The sequence below is a fragment of the Telmatherina bonti genome (assembly GCF_933228915.1).
Source record: "Telmatherina bonti genome assembly, chromosome: 18".
In the NCBI taxonomy this organism is placed as follows: domain Eukaryota; kingdom Metazoa; phylum Chordata; class Actinopteri; order Atheriniformes; family Telmatherinidae; genus Telmatherina; species Telmatherina bonti.
Window position 1 is genome coordinate 31,064,270 of NC_136616.1, and position 19,836 is coordinate 31,084,105.

The 19,836-nt window shown below is 38.2% G+C and overlaps 1 protein-coding gene across 1 annotated transcript; it reads left to right on the forward strand.

Moving 5' to 3' along the window:
* The first annotated feature begins 10,366 nt into the window (after positions 1–10,366).
* On the forward strand, positions 10,367–19,274 carry LOC306769359 (uncharacterized protein). The gene is made up of 4 exons (XM_079257939.1): positions 10,367–10,550; positions 12,036–12,112; positions 13,119–13,466; positions 17,701–19,274. The coding sequence occupies exons 2-4, from the start codon at positions 12,052–12,054 to the stop codon at positions 17,850–17,852; spliced, it is 561 nt and encodes a 186-aa protein (XP_079114065.1). The 5' UTR covers positions 10,367–10,550; positions 12,036–12,051; the 3' UTR covers positions 17,853–19,274.
* The last annotated feature ends 562 nt before the right edge of the window (positions 19,275–19,836 follow it).

Genomic DNA, 19,836 nt, shown 5'->3' on the forward strand with positions numbered 1-19,836 from the left:
CACTGAATATTCCCAGGTTCATTACAGCAATGTGTTTTTATTTTCTAGTCCATGTTTTTATTGGAAGTTTTTGATTTTTTTTTTCCATTTATAGTTGACACAGACACAAAATCAGCTGAGTGGAAGCTGCCATGGCCTGGCTAATGTGGTGGTGAGCACACATGAGTGTCATATGGCTCAGGTTGGCCCCTCCCTGCTAATCAGCAGGTACCTATAAAAGACACCTGCTGATTTTTTTTTCTTTTTTGTCTGCTGGATGATTGTGTGTTGGTGGTGGTGACGACTGTGGCTGCCCTCTGTACTCTTCCTCCTGGCTTGGTTTTACTCTCAGGATGGTGAGTAGAAACAGGAACTTGAAATGAAAAACTAATTTTGTAGTTTTACTAATTGTGTTTTCTGTTTTTATAGATCCACCTGCTGCTGTTTTATTGGCATAATTTTATTTGTAGTGTTTCTTTTAATCAGTTCTTTTTGCTTCTTTTGCTTTAGTTTTGTAAGTTGACTTAGTTTTCTTTTGTTTGAATTGTTTCCTTTTAGGCAGCTGGGAACCATTTGGTGGATGGGCTAGGCACTCGTGGTTGGGGACCCTCACGTTTGGTTAGGTTTGTTTTGATGCACTGGGCATAGGAGGGCTCCACAGTTATAGTTTGCAGTGAAGTGTGGTTGTATTCAGAAGGTAAGAGGTGGCAACACACCTGGACACTCCTTCCCTGTAGGCTGCCCTCCACTGGTGGTCCCAGCTCGCCTTGTTTCTTTTAGTTTATATAGTTATTTGCTTTTAAATAGGTCTTAACAGTGGGTTTTATACCCAACTAATTTTAGCCTTAAATTTTTGTATTTAATAAATAGTTTAAACTCCCTCCCACGTCTCTTATTTAACAGGAGCGACCCTGCATTTATTTCCTGGAGCCCTGTGCCCCAGGTGGCGTTGTCTGGCATTAGTATAAAATAAAAGTTAACGTTCTCACTTTTGTTGTTCAGTTATTTTTGTTAAGGCCTTACCGCTCTACCACACTAGCTAGTGCCTAAATACAGTAGGACGTACCAGTCATTACTTTGTCATCGTGTCATAAATGGTCAAGTACACAGCTGCAATAATGTCAAGTAAATCACAGCAAAAGTACCACAATACATTTCTTATACAGACCCACCAAATTACCTGGACTGGTTTTGCAAATCTGAATAATTAAACAAGTGAAAAACAGGCAAAGTGCAACCCCCCCAATGGCAAACCCAAAGTCACGCCCTTGCTGCTGTCTGGACCCAACAAGACATGATGATGTGGACTCTGATTATATCTGAAAGCTGTTACAGCTGATGGACATTATTATGCAGAAAGCACTTTCATCTTATAAATGTACAGATGTGTATATGTTAAAATAAAAGCAATAATCTCTGTATTTATCCTCACTGAGCTGCTTGTGATTCAGGTCAATGAGTTCACAGAATCGGTGGTTCATATTGAGTCAGAAAGTTTTTTGGTCACTGACCTTATAACCAATATATCCAGAATCGGATTTCCTGAACTAGAAGCTTCTCATGTTACTGGTGTTTCACTTTCTATTGTGGAGTCAAAGTTTATTTCCTTTAAAATCAGTCTGAACTTTGAACCACATGATGAAGCAGGAACACATGAGGAGACTTGATGTTCACAGTGATGGATGATCAGATTCAGGTTTCACTGCGCTGCCTGACAGCAACACACACATTTCATTACAGAAGTTCCACAATAAATACGTAGAAACAAACACATCAAAGTATCATTAGTGGTAATTTTGCAACAAAAAAAAAACAGATATGAGCTTTTGATTTAGTGCATCAGAAGAACAGATTGTTATTCACAGAATAAAAGGAGCAAACTGGTTAAAAGTTGCTTTCATGTGGTGAGATTAAATGTTTGACTGATCAGCAGAAACTAAAGTAGAAACTTGGTTTAGAGAAAAAAAAACTTCCCTTTTTTGTGGCTGTTTGCAACATTTAGGACATGAAATTTAGTTCTTTAAATACCACAAGAAAAACCAAACACAAACTCGACCATGTTAACACGAAATCTCCCTCGAGTTTTTTTGTTTAATTTGTTGAAATATAAAGTTATGCAACATAATTGTTGTATAACCAAACAATATTGAAAGGAATCGTCTGAATTTGTGATTTTATTTGGTAAAATAGATTATTTTCTGATTCCAACATATGAACCTGTTTTCTACAGATAATGACCACATGAAGACTGCAGGTTTCTTCTTCTACCTGGAATGACTGAACTTTGACCTCCTGTGTTCATGAATCTTCACCTCTGTCTCATTCCACAGGTAGAAGATGATCTGCAGGAAGCTGCAGAAGGAAGATCACTGATACATGGAGCTGAAAGTCACAATGTTTGTCCAGGTTCCACGAGGAGATTAAATAGATTTCACTTCAAATGAACAATAGTCAGCTCTTCCTAATGTTTATACATCAGTACAGTTTACAGCTCTTCTTGTTCATTTCATTTCATGTTATTCCCTCAATTCAAGCAGCAGAAATGAAGTTTAGTTAAACACTGTTGATCTTTGATACAAAAGTCACGCAACATATCAAAGATCCAGCTCAAGTTTGTGTTAAAGACCAATAAATCCAATAAAAAAAGACAAAGAGGAAAATGTTCAAATAAATATCAAACCTAACAGAGTATAAACACAGGCAGAAAGAAGTGGATCATAAATCAGAAACAGTTTCTGAGCAGCTCTGATGTGAAGAAGACTGTTCCCATCAAAGCAGGCAGAAAAAGTTCTGTTAGTCTGGATTTAAGTCTGGATCAATCTGGAGGATTATTTTATCTTGTGCAGATTTGTTGGAGACTTCAGTTCTCTGACTGGACTTAAACACACGGGTGATGTGATCATTTCTTTTCAGACAAGTTGCAGCAGCTCCATTCTGAACAAGCTGCAAGAAACAAGAAGAAAACTGATCTGATACTAAAGTAGAGACAAGAGGCTGTGTGATGAGCTGCATGGACCTTCATGTGCTCTCTGATGCACTGCAAGGCATGTCTGCTGGTGTTTAGGAGTGAAGATTAGAAGGTTCCCTCCTGACTCTTTTTATTTTAATTCACTTCTTCAGACAGACAAGCTGCACATCATCTGGAGGATCAGAAATACAAATAAACTTTAGTTTAGCCCTTCATAACCATGTTTCACCTTCCAGTCCTGTGGAGAACACACATCACACTCGTAGAGCACTGTTCATGGTTGACAGCAGTGTTTCTTCATCCTCGGAGTCCTTGGAGCCCACTGCCTGCATGTTTTAGTTCCTGCCAACTCCACAACACCTGATGCAGACTAACTTCACTGCTTGCCAGGTTCTATGAAAACCTGATGATGAGCCATTGATTGGAGTCAGGTGTGTTGCAGTAGGGTTACCTTTAACCCCTGAAGGGCAGTGGACCCCGAGGACCAGGATGAAGAAACACAGATTTAATGGAACCAACTTAGATGCAGGTATGTTGGCATCGTAAAAAGAAGTCCTGACACACTGGGATAGACTGGCGACCTGTCCAGGTTCACCCTGCCTCTTGTCTGCTGGCTGCTGGATAAGCTCCAGCTTCTGTCTGACTCTAAATACGACTGAGCGCTACAGAAAATGGATGGAAATAAGTCCTGATACATTCCACAGAGACGACAAGAGCAGGTCATGACTCGGTGAAAAGTGGTGATGAAATTGAGGGCAGAATGTTTTGGAAAGAGGTTGAATCACAACAAGGGAGGAAGGAATCTTTCTGAACAAAGATGATTATTAAAATAACAAGAGCTAAAAAGCATATACATGTTTTCCAGGCTTCCTGCAAGGTGCAGCAGTGTCTCTCAGATGTCTCTTAACACGGACAAACCTTTACTGCTTAGAGCAGCTGAGCAGAATTATAATATAGACCAGGGTTGTCCAAAGTCGGTCAGTTTGTGTTTAGTTGTTTTCAGGGAAACATTAATAATTGAAACAAGGTTTGATAAATAAGGAGACCCAAGACCATGAAGACATTTGAAAACAACTAAAAGAACCTCATTCATCTGTTTCTTCTGACAGGAAGATGATCTGCATCATGCTGCTCCTCATCCTCATCTCATGTGACTGTGGTGAGTTTGTTTTATTTTAATAAGTTGTGAAACTATCACAGTGTTCATGATGTGTATTGTTATTGACTGTTACTATATTCACACTTTACTATGTTTAAATCTTGTTTTCATGCTCCTTTTTGGAACAACTGGGTCTGTTTGGAGGTCTGACAGCTTGATAAATACAGGATAAACCCTTGAACTATACATTACAGTTCTTCTCCATCGGTTTGGCTCGTTTCTTGAAACAGAAAAGACGTTCTCTAAACTCTCAGATCATTTAACAAAACAGTCTTACAGTTCAGCACAACACCACAGCTCACTAGCAGAAGCTCATATCTCTCCCAAAACACTTCACTCACGTGTCAAAACTAAATTCCCTTCTCATGTAAATAGTCAGTCCTCCCAAAACACATGGTCTCTTTGACATTGTGGAAGCACTGCAAGTCAACATGTCCAGATGTTTTGTCACTGTGGCAGAGGACCACAGAAATATCCCTCATGTCCACCTCTCAGTCTGAGCCCAGTCCTTCATAGACAATAGTTACTGTACTCATTGTTTTAGTCCAGCTAACAGAAGACAACTGTGTATAAAAGTGGAGAAAGTTGGCAGAGCTCCATCTGTAACCTGTGTTCACCTGACATCTGTACACACCTGAGTCTTCACTTCTGAGTCTGGACACATGAAGTCTGATTCTTCTTTCTCTAAGGACGGTTTTATCACCCTGGACTCGTCCTGCAAACTGTTTATCTGGATACAATGAAAGAATGAGAGAAAAAAGGATTTCTGCTCTTTAGTTTCTTTGTCTTAATTCATATAAAATGTTATCTATATTGTAAGGACATTTAATAACAAAGTTTATGAGAAAACACTGAAACGGAGTCTGACAATGAAACCATGTTACCTCTGTAAATATCCATGTCTGAATAGTAGCAGGAATATATTTATTGACAACAGCAGCCAGTTTATAATGAAACAAAAAGAGACACATCGTTCTCACCAGCCGCAAAGGCTCATGGGAGATGATGTTTCAGCAGAAAGAATCACTAAGATATTGTTCACATTTAGCAGTAAACTTCAAGGGCTAACACTATTACTTCTGTTTTTTTATTCAGTTTATTTAAATTTTAATCGAAAATTCAATTTTACTTGTTGACACCGTGATCATTAACGACTAGTTTCATGCTGTAATTCAGCAAAACGCAGTTTCACAGAAGCGGCGTTGTACAGTATAAGTTCAGAGAGCAGGCCCTGCTGTCTGTCACAACAACAAAAGGGGAAGTATCGTCTGATGAGTAAAGAACAATTCGCGGAAACATCTGATCCCCTAAAACCTTTATCTTGCTGAGCAGACACATGTACAGAAGGATAAATTTGTCACTAAATCAAACTACGATCCTGGAAACAGCGTCTCGAATGAAAACATAAAAACCACATTGGAAGTGATTTTCTCTCCAGGTGAGAAGGAACCGGGTCATTTTCAGGCTATTGGTAAAACTTAGGATGGAGGAAAGAGATTGTAAACTTTATCTTGTATTTAACGTGATCACGTGTCAGGTGTAGCCTTTCTCTTTGTATCCTTTGCAGTTTATGTGCTCTGTGGCTTGTTGCTGATTTTCCTGCTGTGGTACAATCAGGATAAAACTTAGTCTGTTTTCTTCTTCTGTCAGTCTGAAGTGGTGAAACTTCATATTGAGAAACAGCAAAGTTGACAAAAATATGATGGCGTGCAACATAACATCAAAACAACTACAAATGGCTTAGGAGTATGTAAATTTTAAATTGATTAATTTTATTTAAAAAAATGAAAAAATAGGACAACAATGAGATCAAATAGTAAAAGTAGTGGATGATATTGTGAATATCAGACCTACTTGTAATAAATAAACTTGTAAATAACAGCAGGAATAAATGCTCTTTACTTCCAGCTGCTAAGTTTACCTGTTTCAGCTGCAGTTTGTCTCTGGCGCCTCCTGCTGGTAGAAACACATTCCTGAAGAACAAATCAAACTTTTCCATAGAAACACAAAGTGCAGGTTTCCATGGTGACAGCTTCCATGTCAGTGGTTGTAATTCATATAGTTGAGTCAGAAAGTTCTTTGGTCAGTGATGTGTAATAAACAGGATGATGAACAGGATCAGATGCTGGAATGACTGAACTTTGACCTCATGTGTTCATGACTCTTCACCTCTGTCTCCTCTCACAGGAAGAAGATGATCTGCAGGACGCTGCTGCTCCTCATCCTCATCTCATGTGTCTGTGGTGAGTTTTCATCTTCAGAAACGTCTCTAGATGTAGTTAAAGACTCCCATGTTCCAGTTGTCAGTGTGTCTGCTCCTCTCTTTCCCTCTCTGTCTCCTCAGCAGCAACATTTGTAGTGAATGTGACACAGAGCTCCTATCAGGCAGAGGAGAAGCACAACATCACACTGGAGTGGACGTTCACAACCAAACCTGATGGATCTATCAGTTCCTTGTTTGTCCTTTGTTATAAATTATCTGATCACAAATCTTCAGATCTGTATCATGTACATGATGGTGATGAGGTACCAGAGTCTCAGGATCAACAGTTTGCAGGACGAGTCCAGAGTGATAAAAACCTCATCAGAGAAGGACGAATCAGACTTCATGTGTCCAGACTCACAACTAATGACTCTGGTCTGTATGTGTGTGAAGTGAATACCAAATGTGGATCCAATTCTGCATGCTGTCAACTGAATGTCAAAGGTGAGTTGACTTCAAGTCTACGAAAAAACATCATTAAATCTGTTTTAATGAGTTTTTTTTTTTTTTTTTTTACAAAATCTTTGTACTCAATCTTCATCATAGTGGATCAACAATACAAGAGGGAGAATGCAAATCACCAGAATTAAATACATTTTGAGTTGAGTGCAAGAAAATTAATGCTTTATAAGATCTAAATCTCTGTGAACAAGTTTCACTGGTTCCACCAAAGCATCATTTATAAATCTGTCAAAACACCCACAAAGATTCTTGGTTCAAGCTTCAACTAATTTCTATTGAGTCTAATTTATTCATTTGGTTATCATGAACAGGTATTAACAGATGTATTTCATCTCCTTCACAGCAGCCGGGGATCAGATCCAGTCTCAGACACCAACGATGAACCCACAGTCATGGAGTCTGGAACAGATTCAACTTTCTGTTGTACTGGGATTGTGTGCGGTCGTTTTATTAGGAGGCCTTATCCCTGTGGGACTTTGTTTTGTAAAAGGAATAACTATATCTCAGATGAAACTCAGCACTGTCACGTGTAAAGAATTTAAATGTCTAACAGAACCAACCTCTTAAAGTTGAGTTTGGTTATAATTAATGCTTAAGAGCAGGTGTAGTGGCAATGTAAAATCAACATAACCGAACCTGTTCAGGCCACTCTTGCAGGACACGAGGTTTCCGACTCAAGACGAAAAAATGAAGCAAACGGATACAAAAAATTATCGCCGGTTATTAAAGAAAGAAAAAAAAAAAACACCACAAAACTGCAGTGAATATTTAACCAAACAAAATATAAATATAAACATCTCTATTCATGGTCAGAAAAACTGTAGCTCCTCGTCCTGCTTCATTTACAAAAACCACTGAACAAGCGCACTCCGCAGCGCACTGTCTTCACAGTCCTAAATACAGGAGCATAAAAAGAGCCTGAAATAGTCAATTCAACTGTGAAACATAAAGGCAAAAATATTATTAAACTATACAAAACCTAACAAAATTTTCCATGGCAGGATAAAAAGTGCATTACTTATAACAACAAAATGGTTCCATTATAATGTTATGTACAAAAATATACAAAATAAAGACAACTTTTACATGGCTCTAACAGCAGACTTGCCAGGTTTACTCTCAGATACCACACAGCTCTCCCTGAACTCTTTACTTGACACAAAATGTCCCTGCAAATATGTCAAACTTTATTTTAAAACTGGGCTCCGTCTTCCTAAATGTTTAATGGTCGATTAAGTCTTCTATAACTTCCTGTAAACACTTGTTTTACTTTAGAATATGCTCCAGAAGTTAAATGATCTCTATTTCTCCAACACAGTTACTTTTTAAGTATTTGATGCTTTTTCTCTTTAACTTTAAAGGTATAATGCAGTGAATTATTACTGAACACGTCAGAGGCTTCATACTCATTACAAAAGGTTCAATTCTTCGAACCTCTTGTCAGCAACAGATTTATTTATTGATAAGGAGTCTGAGTGAGAAGGGAAGAGCTCAAACTTGAGCGCAGGACGTTTGCACAGTTTGGAAGGATACTAGTAATGCATGTAGGTATAAAAGCAAACAAGCCTGCTCTCATATAGAAAAAGCTCTGCTCTTTATTAAAGACACTAAAATAAGCCATGAGATTTAAAGCTGACTCATCAAAGTAAGCCTTCCAGATTAACGTTTGATTCCCAAAAAGCAGTAAACTTTAAGCCTCTGTTTTCAGTGCTTGTGAAAATTAAATTTGGTCTTTATTCATAAAACCAAAAACAATGTTTGCTTCTTGAAAAGCTTCATCCACCAGCTTGTAACGAAATGCAACTTTATTCATAAGACACTTTAAAAACAACAAAGTTGACCCAAGCACCACAATGTGCAGAGTTAAACTAAATGGAATAAATAACATATAAGAGGACGTGAATATATAAATACTAGAAATGAGAGTAAAATAATTACAATTATTTAAAATCAGGTCAAAATGTTGGCTTGTCGGCATAAACAGATGGGTCTTCAGCAGAGATTTAAAAACAGATACAGAGCTTTATCTTACGGGTTTTTACCACATTAAAAACCTGAATCCTTCCATAATGATTAAACAGTCATATAAAGCCAGGTTTTAAAGCAAATTTTTTACCATCTTCAGACCTCCAAACAGTCGCTTTTCTTATATCTCCTGTTATCAGTAATATCAACTTGTGTTAAGAATAAACAGGAGGGAAGAACGGAAAGTATGACATTTTTATCCTTATATTTTGGAAGAAAACATGTGCAGTGCCACTAATGATGACACTGTTAATAATGTCTTCATTTTTGTCAATAAAGCTTTAAATGACAGAATATGTTATCATGTTTGTGTCTTTGTCAGTATGTTTATGTTCAAATTCAAGTTTTATTTGTTCAGCATTTTTCATACATTATTTAGCACAAAGTGCTTTTTATACATAAAAAAATAGTTGAAGAAAATAAAACAAACTCCAAACCCATACATCACAACTCTTATAGCATATTCTCTGTCTCTTTACCCAATCAGTAATCTAAATAAATAAATGACTGAGAATCTGACTTATCATGAAACAATATCCTGACAGTGAAAACAACAAACAATATTTTTTGTTTCAGTCCAACCTAAATCTTACAGTATGGACTTTTTTATTCACGCATTCAAAGAAGCGCAATTCATACACTGATTAGCAAATCAGTAGTACAGGCTTTAATGTCTTGCCCAAGAGCACTTAAGCATGTGAAACAGCTAAGTAATACATTTCCATATGGATGATAACTTTGAGAATGGCAAATTAAATGTCACAGCATATTTAACATGTAACCTTTCTTAGACATGTTGTTTTTGTGTTAAGTTGCTGGTTCCTTGCACCTTCACCTACTGCCTCGCTCACCACCTTTTATCACAAATACTCAATAAAGGTTAGGTATTCACATATTAGTGAAACAAAGAAATAAACAAGAGTGATAAAAGTGATGTGAAAACTATTTATAACTCCATCAGGACTTTGTTTATTTGATTGATTCATTCATTGTTTTTAATGATAGAACAGTACACATTATAAAGACATAAGAAGAATACAAAGAAAACAACAACAACCCATACACACTGGTTAAATCAAGAAATTAGATACTGAAGAAACATATAAAGTAATTAACATCATTATAAGTGTAGGATTGTTCTTTGCACAAAAACCACCAACCTGCACCCAGCCTGCTGCCTCTACTTCAGTCTCATCAATACACAAACTGGGAAAAGTGACATTAGCACTGCTAAACTTCAGTCTGCAACCATTTACATTCTTTTAAATTAATACATTGTTTAGTAAGTATTTAAAATACCATAAACCAGGGTAAAAAAGATTGTGTCAATGGGTGACATGACCAAGAAGCTGTACGTCTACGTTTGTGTTCGACGGTGGTTACCGTAATACACAATGACATAACTATGCGCACGCATATTTCCTCTCTTGACAAGGAGTGCGAAAGGAAAAGGAAGCCTGCAAAACTTGCTGGTGTTAGGGTAGAAGGAAGTGGGTGTTGCCAGGGAGTAGAAGTAGCCCAGGAAGCTGTGCAGTTTCTTATTTCTTTGTTGCGTACTTAGTTTTAATGGATTTTATTGTCTTCTTCGGGTGAATCAGACGGTGGAGCCGTGAGATACAATTGCTTGCTTAAAGGTTTTAAAGTCTGGGAGCTGAATCAAGTTGTCTTCCTCCGTTTGGATCAAACTGGGAAAGGTACGTTTTTAGCACATGTGGAGAGAAACCCCTGCCCCATTGTTCAGCACCAAGCCTCCACTGCGCAGTTTTTGTCTTTCAGCAAGTTTGTTTATTGCGCTGTTGAAAATCATTTAAAATGCATTGAATAAAACTTATTAATGATTGCTGAGTTTAGAAATGGTAGAGTCAAAAAGGAAAAGAAACTTTTTTCATGGTCTTGATTATGAAATAGTTTAGGTTTTGTTGTATTCAGGAAATGAACTTCCAGGGACACTTTCAGACCTCGGTTTCAGACCGAAGTAAAGTTAGTTTGAGGTTTGATATTTAACAGATAATCGGACACCCAGTTTCCCGACCCGAAGCCACTTCGTCGTGGGGTTAAGATGCACGATGCGACGGTCTTCCTAACTTTATACCAACATCCAGTCTCCTCGTTATAACTTGCCGACCCTACGCCGCTTTGTTGTGGGGTTGTGACAGCCGATTTCAAATAGGCCTTGATTTCCAGGCTCCTGGACCCTGACTTCTGAGGGTTGGTCTTCATGAGTGAGACTTGCAGTGTTAGCTGAATGATGTGCTTTGTGGCGCCACGTTTGGTTTGTTCTTCAGGTTCTGGGTATGCTGGGGTTATTTGGAAGTGTATGACCAGTCTGGGTTAAATTGAGGTGGGATTTCTCTGAGGTCTTTGTTAATAAAATTGCATGTTTGTTTAAATACTGAGTTCTATGTTTATTCTTAGTTACTCATGAGGCTCACCTCATCACCAGCCTCAAAAACACCTGGCACTTCCTCATGCTTCCTAAGCCTTTTATAAACTCAGAGAGGAAGCCTTCCCCCACCAGGTGGCGCTGGTTACATTTTAATCGTGTGCTAATTTAAATAAAATTTTTAATCATTCAATAGCTTTTTAGTCACATGACTTACACATCTCAAATCACTAATTGCTCAGCTAGTCATGCCACATGTTGCACAGCCTTTATTTTCTCCATTTTTTTTTTTACATGAATTTTTGAATATTTTAAAGTTCAATAGCTTTTTAGTCATGTGACCTACACCTCAAATCACCACCGCCACCATGCAACTCTTTAAGGCAATGCACACAGCTTTCCTCTTCTTTAAAGGCAAATACACAATTTCTCTCCACTTAAAGGGAATGTACCACTAACATTCAATGTGACACAAAGAAAACATTTGCATCCAACTAATTAACTAAAGAACATAAAACTGGAAACAATAGACATAAATCAGTGTGCTGTAGTTTGTCTCCACTGCTGGAATGTATGAGCTGAATACACACTTTGTTTATACACTGACACTGTCTTAATGAAGGTGAAACAATTCAACTAAACATTTTTGTTTACACGGCTGCAGTTTTTGCCCTCTGAAGCTAAACAGTGGTTTTAAATGAGAGACTGACAAAAATGGAATCGGATGTGTACATAAATGATATAAACTGCTGCAGAAAACATGGATGAAAACATTAAGATAAAGTCTCTGTTTCAGGGCAGAATAGTGATAAATGGCAGTTTGGAGATTTGACGTGCCCCTGGAGCTCATTTTGGGTCTCTATCTTGCTGCTGGTGAGTTACTTTTCTACTTAATTCTCCTTCTAAACAATTAACTAAAACAGCAACAGCTTCGAATGTAAGTAATGAATTTTCTACGTGGCATTTAAAACACGTGAACGTCACATAGAAATTTGCATGGATGTCGGCTGGTTTGCAGACCAGCCAATGTTCAAACCAGAACCCTTCTTATTGTGAAGTGACCTGTTTAACCATGACATCACTGCCATATTTTTATTATTGTTAATAACTCTTACATGTCATACTGGTGGTGGGATAGCAATAGTAGGTTAAAGATTCACATTCTATTGTTCAGAGGTCAAAGTCGCCCTCACACCCACATGAGAGAAAGCTGATCCAGTCCTCATGCTTTTCTTTATAAAAATAGAACCCAGACCGTAAGGAGGAGCATGTTTATCAGGGAATTTGTGGTATTTTTGTATCTGTATAGTCATTTATGGTCATCTGCAATCTTGGCAGTGTAAAAAAAACAAAACAAACAATAATTGCGATTATTTCTTTCTACTAGTGTTATTTTCTTTTTAGTCATCACTTTACCTATTGGTTGTTATGGTTATTGGTGTTATGATTATTTTATTTTGTCAACATTTTGTTAACATTAGCATCCAGACATGTTTCCTATGGTGCATGGTGTGCTTCGCACCAGATTTGATGTAATTTCTCGAAGTTTTGACCTGAAGATTGTTTTCCCACCTCCGAGACGAATGTTGAGGAAGCGGAAGGGTTTTTAAAGGCAAGAGAAGAAGAGGTTGTGCACTGATAAATATTAATATATAAAAATAATACAAATAAAAAGCCAAAATCATGGCAAATATCTCTAAAAGCAAAATTATTTTTGAATTATTATTCAGTCTTTTAAAATAATTTTCTTTTTCATTTTTTGCTATATCACAAGCAGTAACTTCTCCAGGCCACTAAGGGACACCGTAATTATTACATTTATAAGAGATCTGACTCCTGTTGTCTTTCTTTTATTTTGCTTTTTCTTTTAACTCTGCAGGTCAGACTCCATCAACTCCAGCTGTCTACCCTGCAGAGGAGCACGGAAACATCACGCTGACGTGTTTTTTCCCTGATGGCACTGACACACCTCCTGATTCACTGCATATAGACCTGATGAAGGTGGAACCACTGAGGAGGATTTATTTCTATGATAGCAAACGCAAAGACACACTGTTTATAGATGAGTTCTACCGAGGACGACTGCACTGTGATCCATCGTTCATCAGGAATGAACCAATCAAATGCTTCCTGACTGACGCGAGGCTCAACGACACGGGAACATATCAGTGTCTTGTTGTTGCTGACAGAAAAAATAAAAATGAGATTTGTGACATCAGAGTTACAGGTAAGCTGAAAACATCTAATAATGAGAAGGTTCATTCATATGTTTTACTCGACTCAAACTGAACTTTAGTCATTAGATTTACTTGATGACTTCATTTATGTTGATGCAGAAATATCATGGCCATTTTCTAACGATTGTCAGTGACCTGCAGGAGTTCCAAGTGTCCCTGCTGCAACACACCTGATTCAAATCAATGTGTATTCAGCAGACATGTGCAGAGCTTGTCTGAGTCAGGTGTGTTCCAGCAGGAACACTTGGAAAACCTGCAGGCCCTCGAGCACCAGGATTGATGCCTTTTTTGTATGATAGTGAAATTACACATTTCTAACTTATTCATTTCCATTAATATCATTGTTTTAAAGTCATACTCAGGTGTAGGAAGAGTTTTAAATGCTAAGATAACTTCACATCAGGAGTTGAACAAGCCTGTTAACTGCAGCAGTTCACATACATTATTGCACTTCGTTTTTTTTTTTTCTCTTTTTAAAACCAAAAGGGAAAAATCTGAGAAAAGGACCTACAACATTAAAAACAAAATAGCAAAGCATCTGTTGTGTAGATACAACCATATATTGTTTGTAGATGTTGCCAAAAAAGTTTGTGTTTAGTACTGTTGAACATCTGGTAGTTGTCAAAACATCTGAATTTGACATTTTAAAATGCCTTTTTTGGTGGTGACTGTTGAAATGTACATCCACTAAACATGATTATCTTCTAACTTTTATTAAATAGATTAAATTGACTGCAGTGTTTTAGTAAAGTGTTTCTAAATGAATGACTTAGATATGATAAATCTGTTGCTATAAAGTGGTCTGAAACTTCACCTAAAGGTTCTGGATGTTACCACAACATCCAAACCCTGCTGTCTTACATAAGCATTCTCGCGGTGACTCATATTAAATATGATGACACCAGAGTTTAAGACCTGTGCACAACTTGTCACCTGTAAGAAAGAAAAAAGGTTGATTTTGTGTAAAGGTCCAAGAAAAGTTGAATTAGCAAAGTATGTAATTTGTTAGTTTTTTTTCAGTTTCATATGTCAGATTATGCTAAAAAATAGAGATGCGATGTGGGGATAAAATTTTCACAAAGTAAATAAACATAATTAAAATCTATAAATAGATTGAAAGAATTTTACTAAAATAAACCTCATAATCAATCTGCTCTAGTCTAGAAGCTCCACTGTTACACTGACTGGTAGATGACCCCTCCTCTCTCCAGGAAGTTGTGCAGCCTACTGCAGTGGGGACAAAGGTCTTCCACAGTCTTTCTGTGGAACCATGCAGAGACATTACTGAACGTACACGATAGGTCTGGGCGATTAATCAGATTTTTATCTCAGTTACGATCTGGGTTTTCAACGATCATAAAAATAAAAGGGTGCGATTATTTTTCTCTTTGCAGTTTCCACTCCTGCTGTCTTCAGTTTCTAATCAAGCATCACCGGCATTGCAGTGCTTTGGTTTCATTCAGCCACTGTTCTCACTAACGACTAGCGACAAATCTAGCAGCTTTTACTGGAGTTATTAGAGACTTTTCTGGTGTTTTGGCGACTGACTTGAAGGCACATATTGTTCTGTAGTTACTGTAAGGAAGGAGAAGCGGGAGCCTCTCCCGTCCTAAAGCACTCCCAGGCGGCCAGTCTCAGTCGGCTCCGGCTGCAGGTCAATGTAGAATAACTGCAGTAGGTTGTGGAAGTTCACCTAAACATAGTTTATACCATTGTCAGTGACAACTGGCTGCATTATTTTTGTCTAAATGCACACGTATTCCGACGGGTTAAACACTGCAATATCCGTCCGTTATGGGCCGTTACCATAGCAACGCGTTAATCAGCTGGTTCAGATCAGCTGTCTTTTAGCAGGTGAATGAGACAAACGCGCTGTAGCCTGACAGCAAACATGAAATAGTTCATGTACTTCAGCAAATGTTGTAGAAAAGAAATACACACTTGTTATAAAATATTTACGGTGTGGAACCATGGTAAAAGCGGATTAAACAACTCAAAACCGTGCATTAGACGGTTATAATGCACGACGCGGAGTCGAGAACACCACGACACACAGCATTGTTTAATCTTAACTTATATTTATCTATTCAGTTTACATCAGTATTTGCACTTCGTCATGACAAAGCTTCATGTTATTTGTTTGTTTTCTAAAATATGAGGAATCCTAAAGACATTTTTTTTTAAAGTCACGGTTTAATGTAAAAAAAAAAAAAAGTTAAAGATAAAAGGATAATCGTGTTCAATAATCGAGATCTCAATTTCAGTCAAAATAATCGTGATTATCATTTTTGCCATAATAGAGCAGCCCTAGTACACGACTCCGTAGGCAGCCAGAGTACAGAGGATTTGAGGTGTTGAAATTTGGAAGGAATTTTCTGCTGCTTCACTGCCTCCTCCAGCCTCCGTCCCTTTTAAATGAATGTATTCAGCTGGTGTTGGCTCCTCCTGATGGTACAGCTCCCCCAGCATGTAGGAGCACGCTGCCAACCATCAACTGATAAAACATCTGTAGCAGCCTGCTGCAAATATTAAAGAAAGCTTGTCTCCACAGGAAGTAAAACCTTTTACTGGCAGGAGTATCAAACTTCCGTTTTTGATGGCCACTATCTGGCAAGTTTCTGTTTTTTCCCTCTACCAAAACACCTGATTCAAATCAAATGATTCCAACAGCTTGTCAACCCATGCATTTGTTCAGTCTGGTGTGTTGGAGCCTGGAGACAACAAAAACCTGCAGGAAACCGGCCCCCCGAGAACTGGACTTTCAAACCTGTGCTGTAGACTGGGTTAGCATTTCTGTGTTTAGTTAAAGTAAAGTGTGGAGGAGAAGGAAATAAAAGTATCCTTGAGGACCAGAGATGGACAATAAGAACAATGGCTCCTTTTCTGAGTCAGTATCTTTCCAGTCTTGTTGATGAATTGGCTCAGGAGGTCCAGGCATCTGCAGTACAGCATGCAGAGCTTTGACCTCTGACCTCTGGCTTGGTGTCCTACTTTCTGCTGCGAAAGTTCATAATCATGTCGTTTGATCATTATCACTTTAATCAATCAAATCAAATCAAAGATACTTTATTCATCCCCGAGGGGAAATTCAGAGTTAGAGCCAGCTCGTCCAAGGTCAGACATAGGAACATGTAACATTCATGACAAAAGAGCAAAACAGAACCGAGCTAAGCTCAGGCCATGCAGCTATTACAGCGCTGCCTTACAATAGATAAGAACAGAGATACAATAGGATCATAGGGGGTTGAGGGCAAATAAAGGTCATGTTCAATTGCACCAATCAAAGGTCTACATTTTCTACATTGTGTACATCGTTAATATTGTGTATATTTAATGATTATGTATTTTTATTTTACTTTTTGTGTTTTTACTGCTGTTAAATGGCATGCACAGTTTTGGAAGCATGTATATGGAAGCATGTATATCTGCATTTCACTGCCATCTTGGATGTGCATGTGACAAATAAACAGCTTGAAACTTGATAACTTGACACCGTGGGACAGTGAATCCGTGTGGATGTTGACATATGCCACATTTTCTGGAGACTTGCACAACTATCCTAAAGATGACCTCGGGGGTGTTGTTGACCTTGTGCAGCTTCAGGCATTTCAGCATCAATGTGTGAGGAATGAAGTCATAAGTTTCCTCCTTAGTTTTCTCCTTCCTTTAAGAGGAAACGGTTAAAAAGACACTTTCATGAATCATTTAGGCCAGCCTTGTTTAAACTGGGGGCCCCTAGCTCCTACAAGGGTCCCAAAATAATTTCAGGGGCTGCCGGAGCATTGTAGAAAAATATATACAAAGTTCCGACTTTTATTAGGAATATCATAAAGACCTTAACGCAGATAAATTTGTTAAATTAACTGTTAAATGCTTAATTTGGCATTGTTTCTGCAAGAGAAGCTGGTTTGAGGCATTTAGATGTTACAGCAGTGAACCAAATCCAGTTTCTCATAACTCTCCATCACATAAGTGGGTTAAAATGAGGTAGGGTCACCACAAACACCATCATATGATGTCTTGGGGAATCATGGCTCAAAAAGTTTAGGAACCACTGATTTAGGCAGTAAACATACAAGCTGTATAACCTTTTCACTGATTCCCAATAACAATGTATTTAGTGTTTTTGTAACTTCTCGACTTTGTTCACTCGTCTAATGACACGTTTAAGCTCTCAGAAAACTTCAGAAAGTCACTCATTTTTTTTGTTTTATCTCTTTGCAGCATCCTGGAATAAAACAACAGAGGAAACTTCACCGCCAGCAATACGGGAAAGAATCGGACTCTACGTGGGTTTTTCGATGTTCATAGTACTTATAGCAGTACTTTTAGTTCTTTACTTGAAAAACAGGAATGAATCCAGTTTACAAGAGTGATTTATAGCTTGACAGGAAAAATGGCATTTCCCAAAAACCAACATTTAAAGTGAATAGTGTTGCCATGCCATCTATGCATGTAGACAGTTATTACTGTTTTTGTTGTTTGTCTGTTTATAATTTACTACCTCATGTGACTACAATTTACCTCAAAGTGCTAATTTGAGGTACCCTTACCTTTTTCTGCTATTAGGATACTTAAGCTGTTTGTTACTGCATCAGAGGTCTGAAACCAGAAACCAGACCGGGTGCTATGTTGAGTCTTTTTATGTTTGGAGTCTTCAGGTACTTGTCACTGCAACTAAGGTTTCCAAACCAGGAACCAGACCAGGTTCTGAAATGGTTCTTAGTGAAATGGAGAAGAGTTTTCTCACAATCCCTCAGTGTTTAACACTTTTGGATGATAACTCTGCTGCTGCAGTAAATCTGCTATTCTCACAGTTATCATGTCAAAGTGAAAGACTTGAAATCTTTCTGAAGTCTCCTTTACATAAATGCATACATGCATGTATGTATGAGTTTCGAACCAGCAACTTTCTTGCTGCTATTTTGTGGTGCCAGCCACAGTGGTGAGGCATTATTAGATTTTTATTTTTTTCCGTTGAATTGTTTACTTGTGTAGCACATTACAGGACAAGTACTTTACATAAAACGTGAAAAGCAATACAATGGTTGCAGGAGGAAAAAGAAAGCATAAAACTTCAATTGAAATTATATATAGACAGAAAAAGCGAAAATAGAATTAGGTGAAGTTTAAGAAGTAGAAGTTACGCTGTGTGGAAATAACAGTTTGATAAATCACAGCAAATAGAAACGTTTTAAAAAAGCAGCTTGCAGCTGAGAGATTCAACAGATCGGCCGTTTTCCAGGAGTTTGATCCACATTTAAAAAAGAAAAAAACTAGGAACAAAAAGTAGATTTGACCTTGAATACCTCGTGGATCTGGTTGGTTTATAACAAACCAGAATATCCTGAATCTGTCTGGGACCTTAACCATTCAGTGCTTCAGAAACGAACAGCAGTCTATTGTTGACAGACAGGAAGCCAAAACATCTGAGGACTGGACTTCTATGATCCACTTTCTTGGTCTGAGAACATGAACGGCAGCGTTCTGGACTCTTTCAGAAGACCTACAAGGACAGCGTTACAGTTGTCTAGTAAAGATAAATGCAGAAATCCTGCTGAGTCATCAGTCCTTTAATCCTCCAGATGTTCTTATCTGTTTAGCGCCACTTCCCAACAATGTTGTCACAGGGCACTTTACACACACGAATCAACATACACATCATTTCAAGCCAATTCATACATATCCTATAATAGAAACCAACTGATTGCATCGAGTCATGACTTCGATCCAATCTCCCATCCTGAGCTGCACGAGGCGACAGTAGGAAGGAAAAACTCCCTTTTAACAGGAAGAAAACCTCCGGCAGAACCCGGCTCAGGGAGGGCAGCCATCTGCCTCCACTGGTTGGGGTGGAGAGGACAGGAAAGACAGATCAACATGTACAACTGCACTTATTCAGGAAGACCTGCGAAAAAAAGGAGAAAGGAGTTAGAGACGGCAATATTGGCATATATTTATCCATTATTATATTAGAGTAATGAGTGAGGTACTTCTCAGTGCATCAGGTGAAATCCCCATTGCTACATAAGTAAAGGTTGACTAGACTACCCATAACTATAAGAGCAATGAGCATAACCTGGACAGTTATGAGAGACTCCAACTCAGGAGATGTTCATATCCTAACTATAAGAATCATGAAAAGGAAGGTTTTCAGGTCGATCTTAAAGGTGTGGAGGGAGTCTGCCTCCCGAACCCACAGTGGGAGCTGGTTCCATAAGAGAGGAGCCTGATAGCTAATATGATGAAATATGGTGAAATATGATCTCTCCTGCTAGTCCTCATCAGAACCCTCGCTGCAGCATTTTGGATCAGCTGGAGACTTTTCAGGGCATATTTGGGACAACCCATCAATAAGGA

Excerpts from the sequence above, each read along its gene's own strand:
- LOC306769359 (XM_079257939.1), top strand. The coding sequence starts at position 12,052 with ATGGCAGTTTGGAGATTTGACGTGCCCCTGGAGCTCATTTTGGGTCTC. Across the intron at positions 12,113-13,118 it reads GGGTCTCTATCTTGCTGCTG|GTCAGACTCCATCAACTCCA; the intron begins GTGAGTTACTTT and ends TTAACTCTGCAG. Across the intron at positions 13,467-17,700 it reads TTGTGACATCAGAGTTACAG|CATCCTGGAATAAAACAACA; the intron begins GTAAGCTGAAAA and ends ATCTCTTTGCAG.